Genomic DNA, 17680 nt, shown 5'->3' with positions numbered 1-17680 from the left:
CTGTAGCGTGTGGGCTGGTGGTCAGACTGGCCTTTAACTGTTTGCACGGCAGTCAATTAGTAGCAAACACTTTAAGTCTGTCCTCAATATGATAAGCTCTTGAAGTGATAGCTGTAATGCCCTAAATACATCTGTATGCAAATCACTTAGTTCTCCACGATCAAATACCTATAAAACCAGTTTAAACCAGATTTCCTACTGTATGGCATCCTTGTTGTAGGCTAAAACAAGAGTTTGAGTTTAGTTTAGTTTAGTTTTATAATGTTAATTTTATTAATGGCAGTTGTTTACTTTAGTTTTATAATGTTAATTTTGTTAATGGCAGTTGGTTATTTTATATTATTTCCCTATTTTGCCACAAGAGAGAGTAAGTGAGCGCTTCTGTGAGGAGTAACAAAGCACAGTACATCCACTGTGGTGCTGTAGTGTCTGCTGGTCTGGACCGTACTCTGTGGTCTGGGCAGAGACATGTGTAGACGTGACAGTATAACAGTGAGTCTGATGAACTATTCATCTTTCACAATGAGTCTTAATTCAAATGTGAAATACAAATGCAAATTATCAATCGTTCATGTTGTTGAATGCCCTCAATCTTTTGTCCTGATTTTCTGTGATAAAAGAGGTTGCACTGTGTGCCCTTATTGCAGACTTGTGTGTCATCAGCTAAATATTACAAGTAGCCTATAGGAAATTTAATTTTCGTTTTGATTCACTGCCTGAAATGAATCCCCTTTCGCCTCAATGGGCATTTTTTATTAGCTGAATTTTAATAAAATCTGAGGGATAGTTAGTTTTGGTTGCAAAGTAAAGGAAGAAATTTAGACAGACGAAATGAAGATTTTTCATAAGTAAATGTCTGAAATCATGTAAATATGCCTCTAATTTGCATGGACTTTCCTCTTGAATTTTCTTTCAAATGTAATTTAATTCAGTATTTTAATTGTATGAATTTTACTCATGTCTTTTATTACAAAGGAGAATGATGAACTGCTTTGCTGTCATCATCTCATGCAAAAAGCTGTTAGGATTTTGTGTTTCAAACAGCAGCAAAAGCATGAATTACTGTCCAATTAAAACTTAAAAAGTAAAAAAAAAATGCCTGGAAATCATGAACTATGCATTTGAAGGAAACAATGACAGTATGATTTAATGAATTATGAAATAAGTCATGGAAAGCATGTTAGAGATATACTGTATGAGACTGTATTGTCATATACATACATATTACAGACATTGTGAGTTTTCTGTACATAAAGCTTCCCTTGTGAAGCGGAAATTGTGTTGACTGCAAAGTTAAGTGAAACAAAACATCCAGCAGACTTTATTGGAAATGCAGAACAAGACAAAGACCAGCTGACTAGGATTGAAAAAGAAGTTTACGTAACATACTATGTTATGTTACGAACAGATAAACAGGTAAATAAATAGCCCAAAGTAAGAGAAATGTAATCATACATTCCGTCCTTGAAGAGACACTGAAACTTGTACTATAACCTAGACTCTAGAGCACACCTGTATCATGTGTATTGGGTATTCCCATCCATTGTGAGTGTTTTTTAAATTGAGACTTCCAAAATCAGTCTCAAACACTGGCACCTCCAATTGAAACACAGCAACAATCATACATGGCTTTGTGTCGCAGTTTGATTTAGATGAGCTGAAAACTGAGATTTCTGGATTCATCACAGAATTGATTACATCTGCTTTTGAGGCTTCTTTCCACGTGTAAACACTGGGGTAAAGGAAAAAAAAAAAGTCAGATAGTGAACTCTGCTGGATTCATAAGGACATATCTGAGGGTACCACAGACTCAGGGGGTCCAATTAATTATAGATTGTATATTTATTAGAGAAAGTCACTGCATTCCCTTCTATGTGTGTAAACTGTAAACAGTGACCATTCAGGCGTGTATTCCACAAAGCACCATTAGAAACATAGTGGGATAAGTTTAAAAACTGTTATATCCTGATGACTTGAATATGGTGCAGTCATGCATACTCATGGAAATAAATACAATTTCAGAGGACATTTCCTATTATTTTTGATGTTACTCCGCTAACTTTCTTAGGTGTCTTGTGGAATTCTGCCCATGTGATATTCTCTGTAAGATAATGCTTTAGACAACAAAAAAAGAGAAAAAAACGAGAAAATAATGCATGTGCAAAACTGCTGCAGGGTATTTCCACAATAGTAGACTATAGTGTACATAAATAAGAAGTGATATACATGTAAATGATTGTGCTACCTAAAGAATAACAAAGTAACAAAAGGTCATTTGTGGCTTAACACAAAAGTTCTAAATACAACTGCAACCCATGGTCCACCTATGTAAAATAAGTGATACTGAAAAACATTACTAAATTTAACTCTCATGTTTTTCTTTATCACTCCAATGATTCTACAATATACTCCTTTATACATTTAACTCCTGTCCATCTATCCATTATGTCATGTTCTTCGCTGACCAGCTCGTCACTGTACATCTCACACAGTTGAACCCTGAGCGATCTTTACTGCTCCTCCAGCCAGGATGGCTTGTCTGATCCAGGGGGCTTTAACTTTACATTGAACTGTATTAGAGTTTGTTCCAGCTGCTGCTGGTTGCCAGCAAAGTAAGCTGAGATAGCATTGTGGAAGAGAAGCAGCTGCTTGTGCATCACCTTCACCTTAAAAAAAAGAAGAGAAGGAAAAAATCTGCCATTACAAACACAGTTTTCAGTGTTTACAGGAAAGCACAGCCCATGGCCATCTGTTAAGATGACATTTACTGGCTGCTCAGATTACTGCCTGGGGAATCAACCTAAAAAACACCCGCACATTCCTCTAAAATGTGTCAAGCAGGCCCTTTAAGATATTTCAGGCGTGACAAGTCTTACACAGTGCAACTAATGTTGATGTTTTATCTCATTCATTTTTCATTTATTTGGCAAATAGTGCCAAAATAAAACAGAATTATGTTTTGTGTTACAGTGTAGGCACTGGGTCTGTGTTGAGAATTGAAGAATTCTCTCTCCTATTATCAACAGTATGAACATGCATAGGTTGTTTGCATAAACAGTCTGCTTGCTTACTTAACAGTGTAAACTAGGCAACAAATCAATGTGGCGAAGCAATGATGGATTGTAAAACATCCATCTTGTTGTTACAATTTGTTTGGATTTTTTCCACCGTCAGCCACTCAAAAACTATTTTTGAGTGATTGTTTTGTCACAAAGTTGTGTTACATTAGTAAACATGAGTCTATCTGTAAATGTGAGGTTTGAAATGTGTAAATTACCAACCTTGTTTTCCTCCAGGAATTTGAGCTTGATGGTCACATCACTGCGAAGTCTTTCATATTTGTCTCTGTGGATCTGGTAATCTCCCTGAGCCATCTCAATGCGAACCATTGTAGCTGCATCCCTAGGGCCCAAACTCAGCTCCTCCAGATCAGAGCGGTAGGCATCAAACTCAAGTCTGCCACACAGAAAATAGTACAGGCTGTCACTGACTCTCATCTTCCACCTGATCACATGGCTGGAATTCATATTTTTATCACTCAACTACAGAACAGTATGTTGGGGTTGGGGTTTGTTACCTTGCATTTTCATACTGCTTGATGGTCATCAAAGTATCCTCCATTGTTTTGTTGACCAGGGTGTTGATACTGGAGACAAAGAAGTTGATGGCACCCAGCAGAGCTTCGCCATTCTTACACAGCAGTTTCTGTGTTTCTGCATTATAACCAAATTCATCCTGCAGAGAAAAACAAATGTCTTACACACTACAGCTATTTTCATGTCAAATCGCTCTGGAATCTTCAACAGGATTGTACCTGTAACTCTGGGGACTTCTGGCTGAGGTCGGTGAAGGTGTCTCCCAAAGCCTGTTGCGTCTGCACCATGCTTTGAAAATGATTGATGAGTGCAGTGGCCAATCTTAGAATGTTTTCATACTTGTTCTTGGTGTCTCTTAACACGTCAATCTGAGCCTCCAGTTCCAGGTCTACTGTTCGTGAGCCCCGGCCAAACCGCTCTGAAAACATCTGTTTGGTGCACTGAATAGTGGAAACGGATAGAGGTTAGGTTTACTGAAAGTGCACGTGTAGTCATTTTTCTGTCAAAATACAAAGAACAACATGGCCATACATGGTACCACAGGATACCTGAAAATGCCTCGTAACTGTTCTTCATTAAATAATAATAATAACAATAATAATAATAATAATAATAATAATAATAACAACAACAACAATAATAAAAAATAAAAAAAATAACTGACATAGGGCCTACTACAAAAAAGTTTATAGTGGTAAAGTATAAAGAACAGAGCTAATATTTTCTCAGATTCTGGAAACTTTCTACAAGTATCTAATTCAAAGTTGCAACACACAGCACAAAATACCTTGTATGTGTTTATTCCCCATTTCTTGACACTGTCCAATTTCTCTACCGCCACACCACGAGTAACTTCTTCAGTTGAATTACTGGCATTATGGTTTGATGACCCTAAAAAAGAAAAAAGAAAAAAATGCACTCTGTGTTACTCTACCTAAGTTTACAAGACAACATAAATTTACAGAAAATGTATGGGTCATGACAATGAGTGAGGACAGTGTGGACATGACAATGAGCCTAGTGATACCTGGATGCTGGTCTGTGTGTTGGGAAAGGCGACTGGCAGCAGATTGGCTTTTAGGCAAGCTAACACCCCTGGATTTCATGCGTATGTCTGAAATAAGCATGGTGATGATAAACAGAGAGGATGAGAAGGAGGCATGGCAGTGCAAGATGTGTCAGAGGAGCTTGGCAGTGAGATATGCAGCTGGACAGCGAGTATGTAAACTGAAAGGGAAATGTTAGGCTCCATGGAGGCAGATACATAATAACCAGGAGTTAAAAAGAGCTTGAAATTAATCACCATGCAAGTTGCCCATGCAGAGTAAAAGAATGTATTAAAAAAAAACAATGAAAATGGGCTTTAAATGCAAGTATCAAGGAAAGACAAAACAATCATCCAAAATGCATTTTCCAGTACAAAAGATAACACCCTTCATAGACATCAACACATTTCAAGTGACAGTCCTGTATCAGGTTAGTGCATCCCTAATTTTGACAGCCGCCAAAATATTTCACGCTGCCGAAAGCTGTGAGTCAAAGAGATACAGTACAAGCAAGGTTACACACAATCCCCCTTGGTCAAGCAATATCAAAACCTTTTATAGAGGGCCACAACAGACCAACACAAAAAGGTCAACTTAGACAACAAAAAGGGGTTGTTAGAATACACAGCCACCTGGTCCTGGTGCAGGGGCTCTTCTCCTGTCCAGATAATGAGGGTTGAAGCGAATCGCAGGCCCTATGGGATATGGATGTTTGCAATATGAACCAGGAGCCTAGAGGTCAGAAGCACTCTGGTGACATAATTTAAAGCACAAGGAGGAAAAGCTCTCTGTAGGGGGTTTTAAAGCGGCATTAAGTACAGTATTGACCTCTCTCAGTGAGTGAAGGATTGCAACAACACTGTCAGATTCTTGGCACAGCTCATCAGAGTCAACTGACAATAGACAGACAAAACACAGAGTGAAACGGACAGTGAAGTGTCTGAAGCCAGACATGTCTGCCTCTGGCAAAATAATTGCAGGGATATGTACTAATCCAAAACCCTATTTTACTAGCACTATTAGCATCATTTTAAGCAACAGTACAGCAACTCATACTTCTTTGCTTCCTTTGATATATTTGCAGGACAAAATGTACCTCTAAGAATAAACAACAAAGCAACCTGGGTAGACGAGATCGTGAGCAGTACTGTACCTTTGATAGAACTGGTTGGAATGATGCCCCCTGCAGGCCCTCCATATCCTCCAGAGACGATGCTGGTTTCATTCAAATTGGGTCCAGACACCATCACCTGCTGCAAATCCTGATGAATATACAACAAAATATCACAAATGTTGTTTCAACAGAAGAGAAATAATCACATTGCTCCATCTACATTGACACAGAGTACACGTTATAATGCTATGAATGTTTTCATCAACTATTATACAGTAATGATGATGCTGCATAGGTATCCAGATGGCCAGTGTTTACAAGTATTTTTGTCCAAATATAAAGGAACCAAGCAATTTTACACAATGTCTGACTTAACATGGTGATCTAAGTCAATCGACAACAAGAAATTGTTTGTGCTGTTTTATTATTTTACATGGTAGCTCTCAATATTTATTCCTTCATTCCTGTTCCTCCTCACAGACAGAGATATTACTCAGGTAAGCCGACAGTATTCAAATAGGACATGTAAAAGCAAATATGACAAGAACACTGTATCACAACTAACACTGTCTCCTCCCCTAATGCTAAGACATCAGCACTATTTGCAGTATTAATGGTGATAGTAGTCCATTTCTACTGTATAGCTACAGGCCTGTGCATGGTAACAGGCCTGTGTGGATAACAGTTGGCCCAACCAACACTCCCTGACTGTGCACTCATATGGAAAATGACAGAGAAACACAAAATCAGCTTGAACAGAGAGGACACCGTCAGTGAGGTGGGAGACTGACCTGCTCCAGGCTGTCATCCTCCGTCAGTGCCCCTGTGTCTCCATTGCTGTTAATGGGGATCTCCATGGTAGCAGCCTTGCTCATGATACTGTCTGCCATAGTGAAATCTCTGCAAGACAGTACCAAACACTGACACTTAAAAATGGGATCATATAGGTGCAGTTATAAGAGATGATGATGATGATGAACAAAAAACGTCGCTCTAATCCATGCCGACGCAACACAACACAAACAGCCTGCTTACATTGATGCTATCGTGGCTCGCTAATATGAACGGTGCTGATGTGGCTACTATACTTGACAGCTAGCTCCCTCACCACTGTAGCGACCCTGGTGTTGGAGCCGCGTCCAGCCGTCCGAGGGAGAAGCACGGGCTGGGGTTGCTCAGTCTGCAGACTCTTCTGGAGGTCAGATGATGGCAACGGGAAGGGAAAAAAAGCACCGCTGTCTTCAATTGTCACTGAATGCTACATCCATGATTATTTGTCCAGCAACGCTCACGTTATCAACCTGCTTCCATTTAATTCAGCCAGAAAATCCCTGCATCTAGCCAGCTAGCAGCTTTACTAGTATCATTTCGAAATAAGAGTTTGTGCGATTTTTATTCCGTCGTTAGTGGTATGGTTGGACTTTGAGAGCAAGGTACTTGGAGTAAAAATGATTGTATAGGGTTGTTAAGTGAGTGGGGTTTGAGAAATGAAGGGCAAGGAGTTTATACTGTGAATGCATGCTCTTATTTTGAAGGATGTTACTTTTAACGGAGGACCGTCGCCAGCCCTCCTCCCCCGCTCCATCTTCCACGTAGTGCAGTGCTGACGTTGCGTTATACCAAAGCTGCTGTACCGCCCTGCTCCTTAAGATGTCACTAACAGCCTATAATACATCCATGCTATAACAGCTCACTAACTCAGAAAACCAACCCTAGATGCCCCTCACTCAGCAACTCTTCTGGCTCCTCAAATATTGTGAGTATTAATCATTAGGAGGGAGGTTATTGCGTCCTGCCTGTTACATTGATTACAATATCTCTTGAAATCAAACCGTATAAATACAGTCGTTTGTTTTCTGATGTGAAAGGCCTCAAGTTAGACCTCACCCAAGTTAACTGACCACACTTCCAATTATTTGCCTCATTTGTTTCAATCAGGGATGCTAGGGAAGTGCACATGGCCTCCAAATGTAGAAGCCTTCTGTAATTACTCAAGCTCTGAGCAGAGAACCCTTCACACCCACCTCCAAGGGAAGGTAAAACATTAATTTTTTCTTGATGTGTGGATTTCCAAACATCTAAAATGTCATGTTGAGGAAATATTTCCCCTCCTTGCTTCATCTTCATGATCTTCTGTCACCATGAGTTAATTTGAATACTGCATCCCAAGATCAAAGACAACAAAATGGCAAATGATGATGAAGCTGGGTTATTAATGTTTCCCCCTAATCAGCAAATCAACATGTCAAAGGCTTTTTGACTGGCATGATATTTGTTTTGCGTTTGATCCATATGTCAAAGTTTACAGATTTTGAGCATTTGACTGATGCAGTTCAGTATGCAACCACGTGTTTAGATATGAGATACTAGCGTAGCCTACTGTAGAAGCACTGAAGTGTAGGCTACAACATTTTTTAACATGCTCTTTGGATTACTCAACAGTGTTAGTGACATAGACTTTCACTGAGAACACAACAGTCCAGATGGTAAATTTATTCTAACGTGGCAAAATGTGATTCTAAATGAGGCTGGTATGAGAACATGTCCAACCCCTTTACCTAGGAGGAAAAATAAACAAGGCTAAAGTTGACAGTCAGACCCAATACATTGGCTCAATGTGAGTTATCAGTCTGTATGTATTTACAGAGGGTATAGGAGCTGAAGTCTCAGAAATGGTAAAGTAATGAGACTGTTGCTGTTACCATCATCTCAAAGCTAAGTATTTCAGCTACCTTAGTTCCAGTTTGGTGAGTGAATAATTGAAAGGGTATGTTGTGACTTACCATTTGAAGAGAGTGACTGACTCAACATGCTTTACCTCCGGTACCTTTTGACCTCCACATTATTCATGGGCCACAAGCAGCCTGTTGTTGCTGAGGCTTGAATTCTAAAACCAGTTGTTTTATTTTGTTGTTTTTACATTGGAGGTTAAGGAAATTATATACAACAGTTAGTAACTAACATTGCACAAGATTGCAAGCTTTAATCCCGTAGCCTACTAAAAGTTTATTAAAGCAGAGTTTAATCACAAATTCTCTCACGTTTCGTCACAGATGTAGCTTCATAACAGTGTTATACTTCAAGCAGGGTAGTGGTAGTGGTGGTCGTGGTGGGGTTGTCAAGTTGTCAAGCTTTCTCTACTTCACCCTTGGAAAAAAAAATCTTGCGCAGGAGAATGTAAATTTAGTGTCGCTCATAAATTTAGAACAAGTCCAAATTAAATTTTAAAGGTCTCAGTGAGGGTCTCCTCTGAGACTAAACTGAATGTCACAAAGCTAGCATGTTTAGTATGAGGGGAGTGTGAGACCTACACAATGTACCCTTCCCCCTGTCAATTTAGAGAAAAGTTCATCTTGCTTTTTTAATGATCACTAAGCATGGTTCCAGATGTTGGGAGGCGAATTCATCCTCACACAATCCCCTGTGCTCTGCTACAGCAAACAAGAGCAGTAGAGTGAAACAGGGGAATCCAAAACATGGCAAGGCAGTGCTGTCTGCATTGGTACTCCGTGTGAATTACAAACAGGGCTCAGTTTTTTACATTGTAGGGCATATGGAAGCAATTTTTATAGTGTCTTTTATGTGTCATTTCAAACAGTCTGTCAACTTTTTCCCAGTTGGTGGTTCAATCAATGCCCTTTCAGAGAAACAGCAATTCATCATCATAATGGATCCTTGGATTCTGTGAATGTCAATGGTTGAATGTGTCTTAGAAGACTGATCAAAAACAATACCAATATGCTCTCCCTTTACTGTTTGTTGCTCTAAGAAACACTATAAAATCTGCTCTGAAAAGGTTTCAGTTACAAAGTATAGATATGGATTTGTGTGAGTAATGCATGATTGAGAGGGGTTACATCAAATTTCTAATGACAAGAAACATTATTTTGACAGACAGATGAGTTTTCAAATGAATCACTACTGACATAAAGACTCTTTGATCTGTTTTTTCTTCTGTCTCCTTACTTTTGAAGTCTTTCATTTAAGAATAAACAAAGAGCTGTCAAGAGTATTTCCATTATTTAAATTAAGTCCAAAGCAACTACTATCTTAACACATGAAAAGAAAAACAAAAACAAACTTCAGTGTATTCCTGAGCATGACATCTGAAACATTTTACCAGCGTTAGGCCTTTTTATGTGTAAGACAGATTCACTCTTCTATACAAGCTGCCTCTGTGTCAGTGAGCACAATGACCTCACATATGTGGCGTGAGAGCAGTGCCCCCCATAAAATACAGGCTTTGCTATTGCTCTGATGTTTTCAATTAAATTCACCTGCATAATCAGAGGGACAGCCATTCAGAGGCCGCAAATAAACTAAAGGGGCAATTTAAGAACCATAAATCCCACAAGGGCTTGTTGGCATTTTCACTGAAGTGTTAAAGTTGTTAATTTTGTTTTAATGAAGACTACCTTAGATTTGCGCACAGAGGCTGTGGTCAGGATATGCACGAGAGGGCATGTTTAGCTTATTTACTGTTTACTTACTTTGTCATGCAATGTTCTGCTTTGCAGGACTTCAATTTTGCAAACTCATTCATTTTAGTTTCCTGCTTTTTCTGCAACCATAAATTAGGAATGCTACAGTATATGAACTCTCTCTATCTCTTGCTTTTACACATGTGTTTGAATGTGTACATCTTAGCGAACTGTACACTGCTAATTACTGTACCCATTGAAACTGCAATGCCCATGAAAACTACTACCTTTCAGTTGGGGCCCCCTAGTTTTATCTATGTCAAATAATTATTACATCTGTGACGATTTTCCCGACACAGAGTAAACATTTGAACATTTCAGTTACATAACAGTTAAATAACCAGAACACCAATTTATCTGATTCTTTCTCTTCAGTTTAAATATGCTCAGGCGGCTGCATTCAGTGTGCTCCAGTTCACCAAGTAATCACGCTGCTTTACCAAGCGTAGTATAGATAATAGTAAGTATTGAGAGAAAATAATATTGCATAAAAGTAAAGTGTGGGTGTGTTAAAGTCATAAAACTACTGTGCAAAATAGGAAAAAATAGAGTGCTGGAAACAAAGGAGGATAATTTGTGGACATGCAGCCACATTTTATTGGCGTAAGGGTAGTTAGGAAACTTAATATTTTGACAGATGCCATTACCATAATTTGAATATGGTGTTTCTTGGAAATACTACAGTATCTTAAACCTAGATTACATGTCATTAATGCAAATTGAATGAACATCATGAGCAAACAATAAAACGTGACCAATGCCCCTGTGAGGCACCCAAACAATATTTCTTCAACTGCTGTATCCAGGTCAAGGTTCCAAGGGCAGCAGGATAGAAAAAGCAGTCCTACCCTTCAGGAAGTTCCCATTTCTTCCTGCTGGGAAGATCCCAAGGTGCTCACCGACCAGCTGGAAGAAGTATTCTTTCCAGCATTTCCTAGAACTTCCGTACGTCTGCTTCAAATTGGCCATGCCTGCTAGATCCTCAGTATGGAGGCCACCTCAGACAACTGCTTTATCTAAAAGCTTTGTGATGTAGCTTCCCTTCAACCAGCATGCCATGTCAAGTTCATCTGTACAGCCGTTTGCAGAGAAGCTCCATCATGCTCGCAGGGAAGAAACAACAACCTCTAATTTGACACTGTAAAAAGATTCCTTCATCTATCATCCAATTGCAAAGCACTGATGAAAATGTTCAGTGGCTGTTCTTTACATCATTCCGACATGTGGCAGAGAGCCAGTGGACTGGCCAGCTTGGAGCTTGTGTGTGGGTACTGTACTGTGTGTGTGCAGACAGATTTGTGGAGACCTCTTGATCTTTTATACCTTCACTAATGAGAACATCTCCAGACAGTTTCTGATGTGTAATTGAATAAGTCTTCAGCAAACAGAAAGATAAAGGCCATTTAGACCTCAGTTGGGTGTCACTGAATATATTACAGGCAGAAGAGTAAAAGCTTAATGATCATGTTTAGCGAGCTCATAAAAATGTTCCAAAACCATCACAGCTCTGTCCCTAAATGTAAAGGAACAAAATGGCTCATGCTGCTGCAGTTCTTCACTCAAGATACTTTAGGGAACTTTGTTACAAACTTTTTCTGAATTCACAAAACACATGTAGGCAGGATTAGCAGACCCCTGTGGAGCCACAGTTAGCTGAGAGGATAAAAATCAAACAACTCTGTAACCAAGAGGGAATCCAAATAGTTCTTTTGAATTGGCTGGTCTCTCATTTCCAGCACCTTGGTAGGGGCTTTCCAAAGATGCTGTAAACACATCAACCCATCCACTCCAACTGAAAATATGAGCACCACACTTCATGTTTACTAATTCAAGTGTAGTATTCTCAGAAGCTGTGTCACAGTACTTTCAAGGGATTTACAACTTCCAACAGTATCCAGAGCATCCAGCATTAAACAGCATTCAGCTGTCATCTGCCAGTGTGAAGCTTTTTAACCACACCAGGGACATGTGCATTCAGACCTTCCTCCCACCGTTTATAGCAGCTAAAACGTGAAATATAGCTAATTTATATTCGTCTTTCTTGACATGGCTACAATGTTCATGTTATAAACAGACATTTTATTGCATTTATTCCAAAAATGTGCACAGCAATTATTGCACAAAAAAGTAGAGGTTGCAGAAATAGCCCTGCACAGTAGTATATCTGACCTCTGTTATTCTTTCTTTTCTCTATCGCATGGGACATGATTCCTCTGGCATGCAGTAAGTGGAACAACACCTGTAGGTGTCCTGCCCTCTAAATCACAGCAACAGGCGAGGTGTGATAAAGCAGATGTGGAGCTGAGCGGCATGCGTTGATCGGGATCTGCTTTCACCCTCTATCACCATCAGCTCAGACCTTTCGGGTCCCTTCCACCTGGTACCCTTTCCAAAAGCCATGCACACCAAATATTAATGCTGCCACTCATTAAGGTGAAAGCTGCTTCACAGATGTGCCTTTGTTGGTTAATGGATCAACTACATGCCCTATCTGCACTGCACGCACTCCTCAAACCCAACTTTTGCCAAGCTCCTACACTTTTTATGAGCTACAGTATATCCTGACTGGTGTCTTGCAGTGTTCAAAGCGATATGTAAATCTGTTTGAAATGAGGGATCTGAGCTTTGTGAAGAACCTACTGTGGAAGAGACATTTCAAAAACGTCACTGGTACAATATGTGCAGTAAGCTAGTATTTAACACACTTGCTTTGTGCATTAAGGGACAATGAAAAGACAAATACTATAGTTTATGGTCTCTCTAATTATACTCCTCTTAGTCTGTGTATGTGAAAGTTCCCTACAGCTGTTCTTTGTAGTCCTACAATCAATTTTGAAATACATGTGTGCAGGAAGGCTTAATGAATATTAACTAATAATAACTATCAGTTTATTATACACACACACACACACCATGAGAAAAAATGACAATACAAGATTGCATGTATTATGGTTTCCCACACCATCCCATCTAAATTTGTTCTTCTTGGGTTTTCCTGGAGGTCATCCATTAATCACAAGATCATCTGTTTGATCCCATCTTACTCCTTATCCTTGAGCAATGTTTTCTACACCAAAGTACTCCGGCTCAGCAGGACGCCACCGACATGGCAGCTTTAACAACACTGGTGTAACGAGGTGTTGAGTTCATGAGATTGAGATGCTGCCATAGCATACTGTAAAATGTGTGTATAGACTTCATGGATTAAAAACAGTCCAATAAAAAATGACAAATTATGCCTCTAAAAATTACATGTGAATTACATTTGGGTAGAGAGAACGTTGTCAGGTTGTCTCATCGTGGTATCCTGCAGTGATGCATCATTCAACAGTTGGGCCAAATTTGTGGAAATGTTTTTCCAAACAGCTGTTTAATGTGACAGACGATGTGGGTTGGACAACTGTGGTCAATCTAAACACAAGATGTTTTTATGGTGTGTTTGGATGCTCTTTGGAAGCATTAAGCCATGTGGTTTATTCAATTTCAATTAAATATTTTTGACAAAGTAAATGGAATTGGTGTCAAAAAGAGGTTGCTAAGCTTCAAAAACGGTCAAAACCTTGGTAAAGGAAGAATGAGCCAATTAAGTTTTTTTTTTCTTTTTCCACAAGAGTCATGATTCACCTCCCTCTCCGTGAATACTAAAGTATACCCTTTGAAGTTATAAACCAGAGTTGCAAATCAGAGCACCGCTTTCTCATCAACACAATCCAAGAGAGGATCACTGAGCCTTTAACAACTTCAGGAAGTTAATCTCAAACTCTAGGCACGCCAAATCCCTGATCAGACCAAGTCCATACACTCATATCACACCAAGATTTATTTGCCTTTTCTCTTTATGTTATGTTTCAGTCTGGGCCTTCTTTCAATAGGGGTCACATGCGAGTTTTAAAAAATTCAATTCCACATAAATTACTGTATTTCAAACCAAAAGCCTAAAGTTGTCAAATAGAATTCCATATTACAGTCATAAATTATACATATTCAAATCCTACTAAACCTTTTGCAGTGGCTGGCTGTTAGTGAATTTTCATCTTAATCACCCTCCATATGAAATGTGGGTGGACTGATCAAGACCTAAAGAATAAAAGAAGACAGATAAAGAATAAAAGCACAGGCAGAAGGGTGTCCTTCAGCACTGTGATGGTGGTTTCCATGCAGCCACTGCCCTCCTGCAACAACAGAGAAGGAAAACTTTACTGTTACAAAAGATAGAGAGTCAGCAGAACCAGTTTATGATTATATAGAAAATAATAATACAAATAAATAATAAGTGGGCTATTAAAGATAACCCAGAAAAACCCAGCGATACATGACCAGTATCAATAGTGATTGATAGCTGTGTAGAGACTTGTCAAAGTGGATGTGAACCATCGACAACCTGTGCAGCAATTAGCACTATATACATATACACAATATACAGTTTGATGGACTTCTTATTTAGTTTTTCCAAAAATACAGCAATACCAATACTGTATGTACTGTTTGATATAAAAAGTCATCTATGAGTCAAATGAGGTTTGCAATGAGTCATAAAAGCTTTTTCAGGTATGTTGCCTTGTTATTTACCCAGACTAAGGGTTTAGAGTGCTGGTTGCTCCACACTTCTTTCATCCTTATGAAATATGAAGGTCACTGCTCTCTGTAACATTCATTGCAGCAGGACTTTTTTGTAGCTTTCCCCAGAGATTTTTTGCCTTGATACAGTCCTGTCTCTCAGCTCTGCAGGCAGTTTCTCTCACCTCATGTCTTGGTTTGTCAGCTCGACCTTACATAAGCATGAGTGTGCCTCTCCATATCATGCCCAATCAATTAAATTGCCCAGAGGTAGAGTCCAATCAAGGTGTAGCAACGTCTTTGACAAGAGAAGTGTCACTGCTTTCAATTGCAAATGTGATGCCTGATGCTCAGGCCAGGTTCCTTTGAATGTGTATGTGATTTACAGGTACCCATAACACTTTTACCAGCATAAGTCAAAACACACTTTTATAGTGTGTATCATCTCAGCAGCATAATTTGTCCTCATGGTAATAATACTAAAACATGCTGTTAAAGTTGTGGAACCATCATGATTTGATTATTTTTAGGTGCACACACTGCTTGGTTAGGTCTACACACAAAGACCTATGTCTATTATACATCTATTATGTCTTTAATGTTTGATAATATCCATGTGTACAGGCATTATGTGTGAGATTAAACTCCTCATGTGGGTTACTTTTCTGGCAACATTAAAGCCTGTTTTTATGTAGGGGACTCAAAGGAACAAGCAGGCAGTTTCTGAGCATATCAATGACATTCTTGTCTGAGTCTAAAGTTTCAAACTTAATAGTTTCCTATGAGCAGTAAAAAAAAGTTTTGCAATTATGAGTTATAACTTTTATGAGATGCTGAGTATGTTACTGCAAGCTCCAAGTAGACTCTGTGTAGTGAACAGCTTTGAGAGAATATCTCCAAAACGTCAATATTTTTGAAGTGAATTGCAGTAGTGTTAAAATACGTAATTGTCCATATGCTGTAGACACTATCTATTTAGATTGAGGATCAAAATGAAAGCAGATGGGTTTGTAGGCTAAAATACTTTCCACTTGAAGTAGGCCGCTCATGTTCAGAGCGTTCTCAATAGCTGGGCTTGTTCCAGGCAGCTGGCTAAAGAAGTGAAGTTCAAACTTCTTGGCTCCCACCGCTCTTACAATGCAGAGCAGAATCTCTGATTTACGACAGAGGTCCTCCTACTGGACTGGACGAACTCAGGACAGAGGAGAGTGACACCCAAGAATTCAGACATGACAGTGTATTTTTGTGGGTATTCAAGAATTCTTCCCATATTGTACACGTGCAATAGTACCAAAGCTCAAAAGGAGAGAAACATGGGTAAAAGCTGAGACAATTTGAAAACAGTATACTTCATTTCCTATTGTGATGATTATCTTGATGCAAATTATTATTTAAAGTTCAGTTTGATCAAACAAGTACAGCTGTAGTTGTTGGTAGCTACTTTTAAGACCTTTCACACCAACACAGATGTTTTCACTTATTGTGTCTGATTAGAACAGTTTGGGCAGAGCAGTTCTGTGAATTAAATAACTTACAGCTCATTGTATAAATTTTACTTATTCACCCTTGGTCAGCCAGCCTATATTCACATTAAGATAACAATAATTATAAAACTAAGATGAGAGTGAGGGGCTAATTAAGCACAGTCTCCAAACACCCATTCAAATGTCTGATATAACTAAATACACTCTCATCAGAACACTGAAAGAACCTTTAATAAGAACAACCATCCTCATACAGCTGTTTCAGTTCAGCACCTTTCTTCCTTAACACTTAGTCATTTGCACGCGCACAGACACACAAACACATATTTGTTAATGTTTATATCTGGCTCCATCTGATTTTTCACCTCAAAACAAAAGATCAGATCTGCATGTGTTTTTCCAGTAAATGCACAACACTCAAGTGTCATACATTTTCACCTTTAAAGTCAGCAGGCCACACACAAACTACTGAAGTGCACAAAGCATGTGGTAGGGCAGTGTGTAATGGAAAGTGGAGAGCCTCTTTCACGCCTGTCTATGACACCCACATGTAAACAGCCAGCAGAAAAAAGGTCACAGCTCATGACCCGATCACAGAGTGAGTGTGGGAGGGAAGTCCATGTTGGGTAAAGTTACACAACAATTGTTTGCATGAGGAAATAAACAATTATTTATTCTTAAGTTACTTTTTGGGGGCATTTTTCTTGTGATAAGGCAGTGGAGAGAGACACTTAGTGGGTGATCTATACCAGTTGAGCCACTGGTGCTCCCCTGGAAATAAAAGACATTTGGCCTGACTTGATTCTGATAAATATGAATAAATATGGCCTTCTCTGTTATGTGGCTAGAGCAAAACTTGTCTTCTGATAGGTCATCATTGTTGTCAATGCACTGATATGCAGATGATTTCATTTAAAATCATTAAAATAAATTGTGGAAACACTATATACTGTATCATTACCAGTCTCTCACCTTCAATGTCTGATTCATATTTTTTTAGTGATATTTCATTATTCAGCTACTTATTTTATAAGACGTGTGGCTTCCAAAGCCATTCTTTAGACCACTGACAAATAACCAGCAGCACAGTGGTCATAAAAACTTCCATGTTCCCATGTGGTGATTAAACTAACACTAAGCTTTTTCCACAGTTTTTCACAAATTGAAAAATCAGGCAAAATGTTGCAGGAGTCTCAGTCCATTTTCCATTTAAATTATCATGAAAGACAAATCTGTATTTTCCAGTGTCAAAAGCAATTCACCCAGCAGCCATACTGCCTCAATTTATTTTATAAGGACAGTGATTGATCACTTCACATGGCTTAGATAGATGTGTAGTTCAAGAGGGTCATAAAGTGAAAAATCCGACCTCAGAAAATGAGGGCAGTATTCGTAGTGGATC

At 39.0% G+C, this 17680-nt stretch overlaps 1 protein-coding gene across 6 annotated transcripts; it reads right to left on the bottom strand.

The window, feature by feature from the left end:
- Positions 1 to 1293: 1293 nt before the first annotated feature.
- On the bottom strand, positions 1294 to 7088 carry LOC146976290 (arfaptin-2-like). 6 transcript variants are annotated; one of them, XM_085795971.1, is made up of 10 exons: positions 6865 to 6975; positions 6548 to 6656; positions 5796 to 5904; positions 5275 to 5337; positions 4624 to 4710; positions 4384 to 4487; positions 3815 to 4036; positions 3578 to 3735; positions 3282 to 3456; positions 1294 to 2666 (listed from the first exon to the last, which is right to left on the bottom strand). In XM_085795971.1, the coding sequence occupies exons 2-10, from the start codon at positions 6644 to 6646 to the stop codon at positions 2511 to 2513; spliced, it is 1173 nt and encodes a 390-aa protein (XP_085652097.1). In that variant the 5' UTR covers positions 6647 to 6656; positions 6865 to 6975; the 3' UTR covers positions 1294 to 2510. The 6 variants fall into 6 exon arrangements, with proteins under 6 accessions (XP_085652097.1, XP_085652096.1, XP_085652099.1 ...); XM_085795970.1 differs by having other exon boundaries at positions 6792 to 6972; XM_085795973.1 differs by lacking the exon at positions 5275 to 5337 and having other exon boundaries at positions 6865 to 7078.
- Positions 7089 to 17680: the final 10592 nt, after the last annotated feature.

The sequence above is a fragment of the Trachurus japonicus genome, chromosome 13 (assembly GCF_045865225.1).
Source record: "Trachurus japonicus isolate A0001 chromosome 13, Traja_1.0".
NCBI lineage: Eukaryota > Metazoa > Chordata > Actinopteri > Carangiformes > Carangidae > Trachurus > Trachurus japonicus.
Note: the sequence above shows the minus strand (reverse complement) of the source record. Positions and strands in the feature narration are given on the sequence as shown.

Bases quoted from the DNA above. Each gene is read 5' to 3' on its own strand.
- LOC146976290 (XM_085795971.1), bottom strand. From the start codon at position 6,646: ATGGCAGACAGTATCATGAGCAAGGCTGCTACCATGGAGATCCCCATT. The intron at 4,037-4,383 runs GTATTTTGTGCT...TCCACTATTCAG, and splicing joins GGGGAATAAACACATACAAG to TGCACCAAACAGATGTTTTC. The intron at 2,667-3,281 runs GTTGGTAATTTA...CTTTTTTTTAAG, and splicing joins AATTCCTGGAGGAAAACAAG to GTGAAGGTGATGCACAAGCA.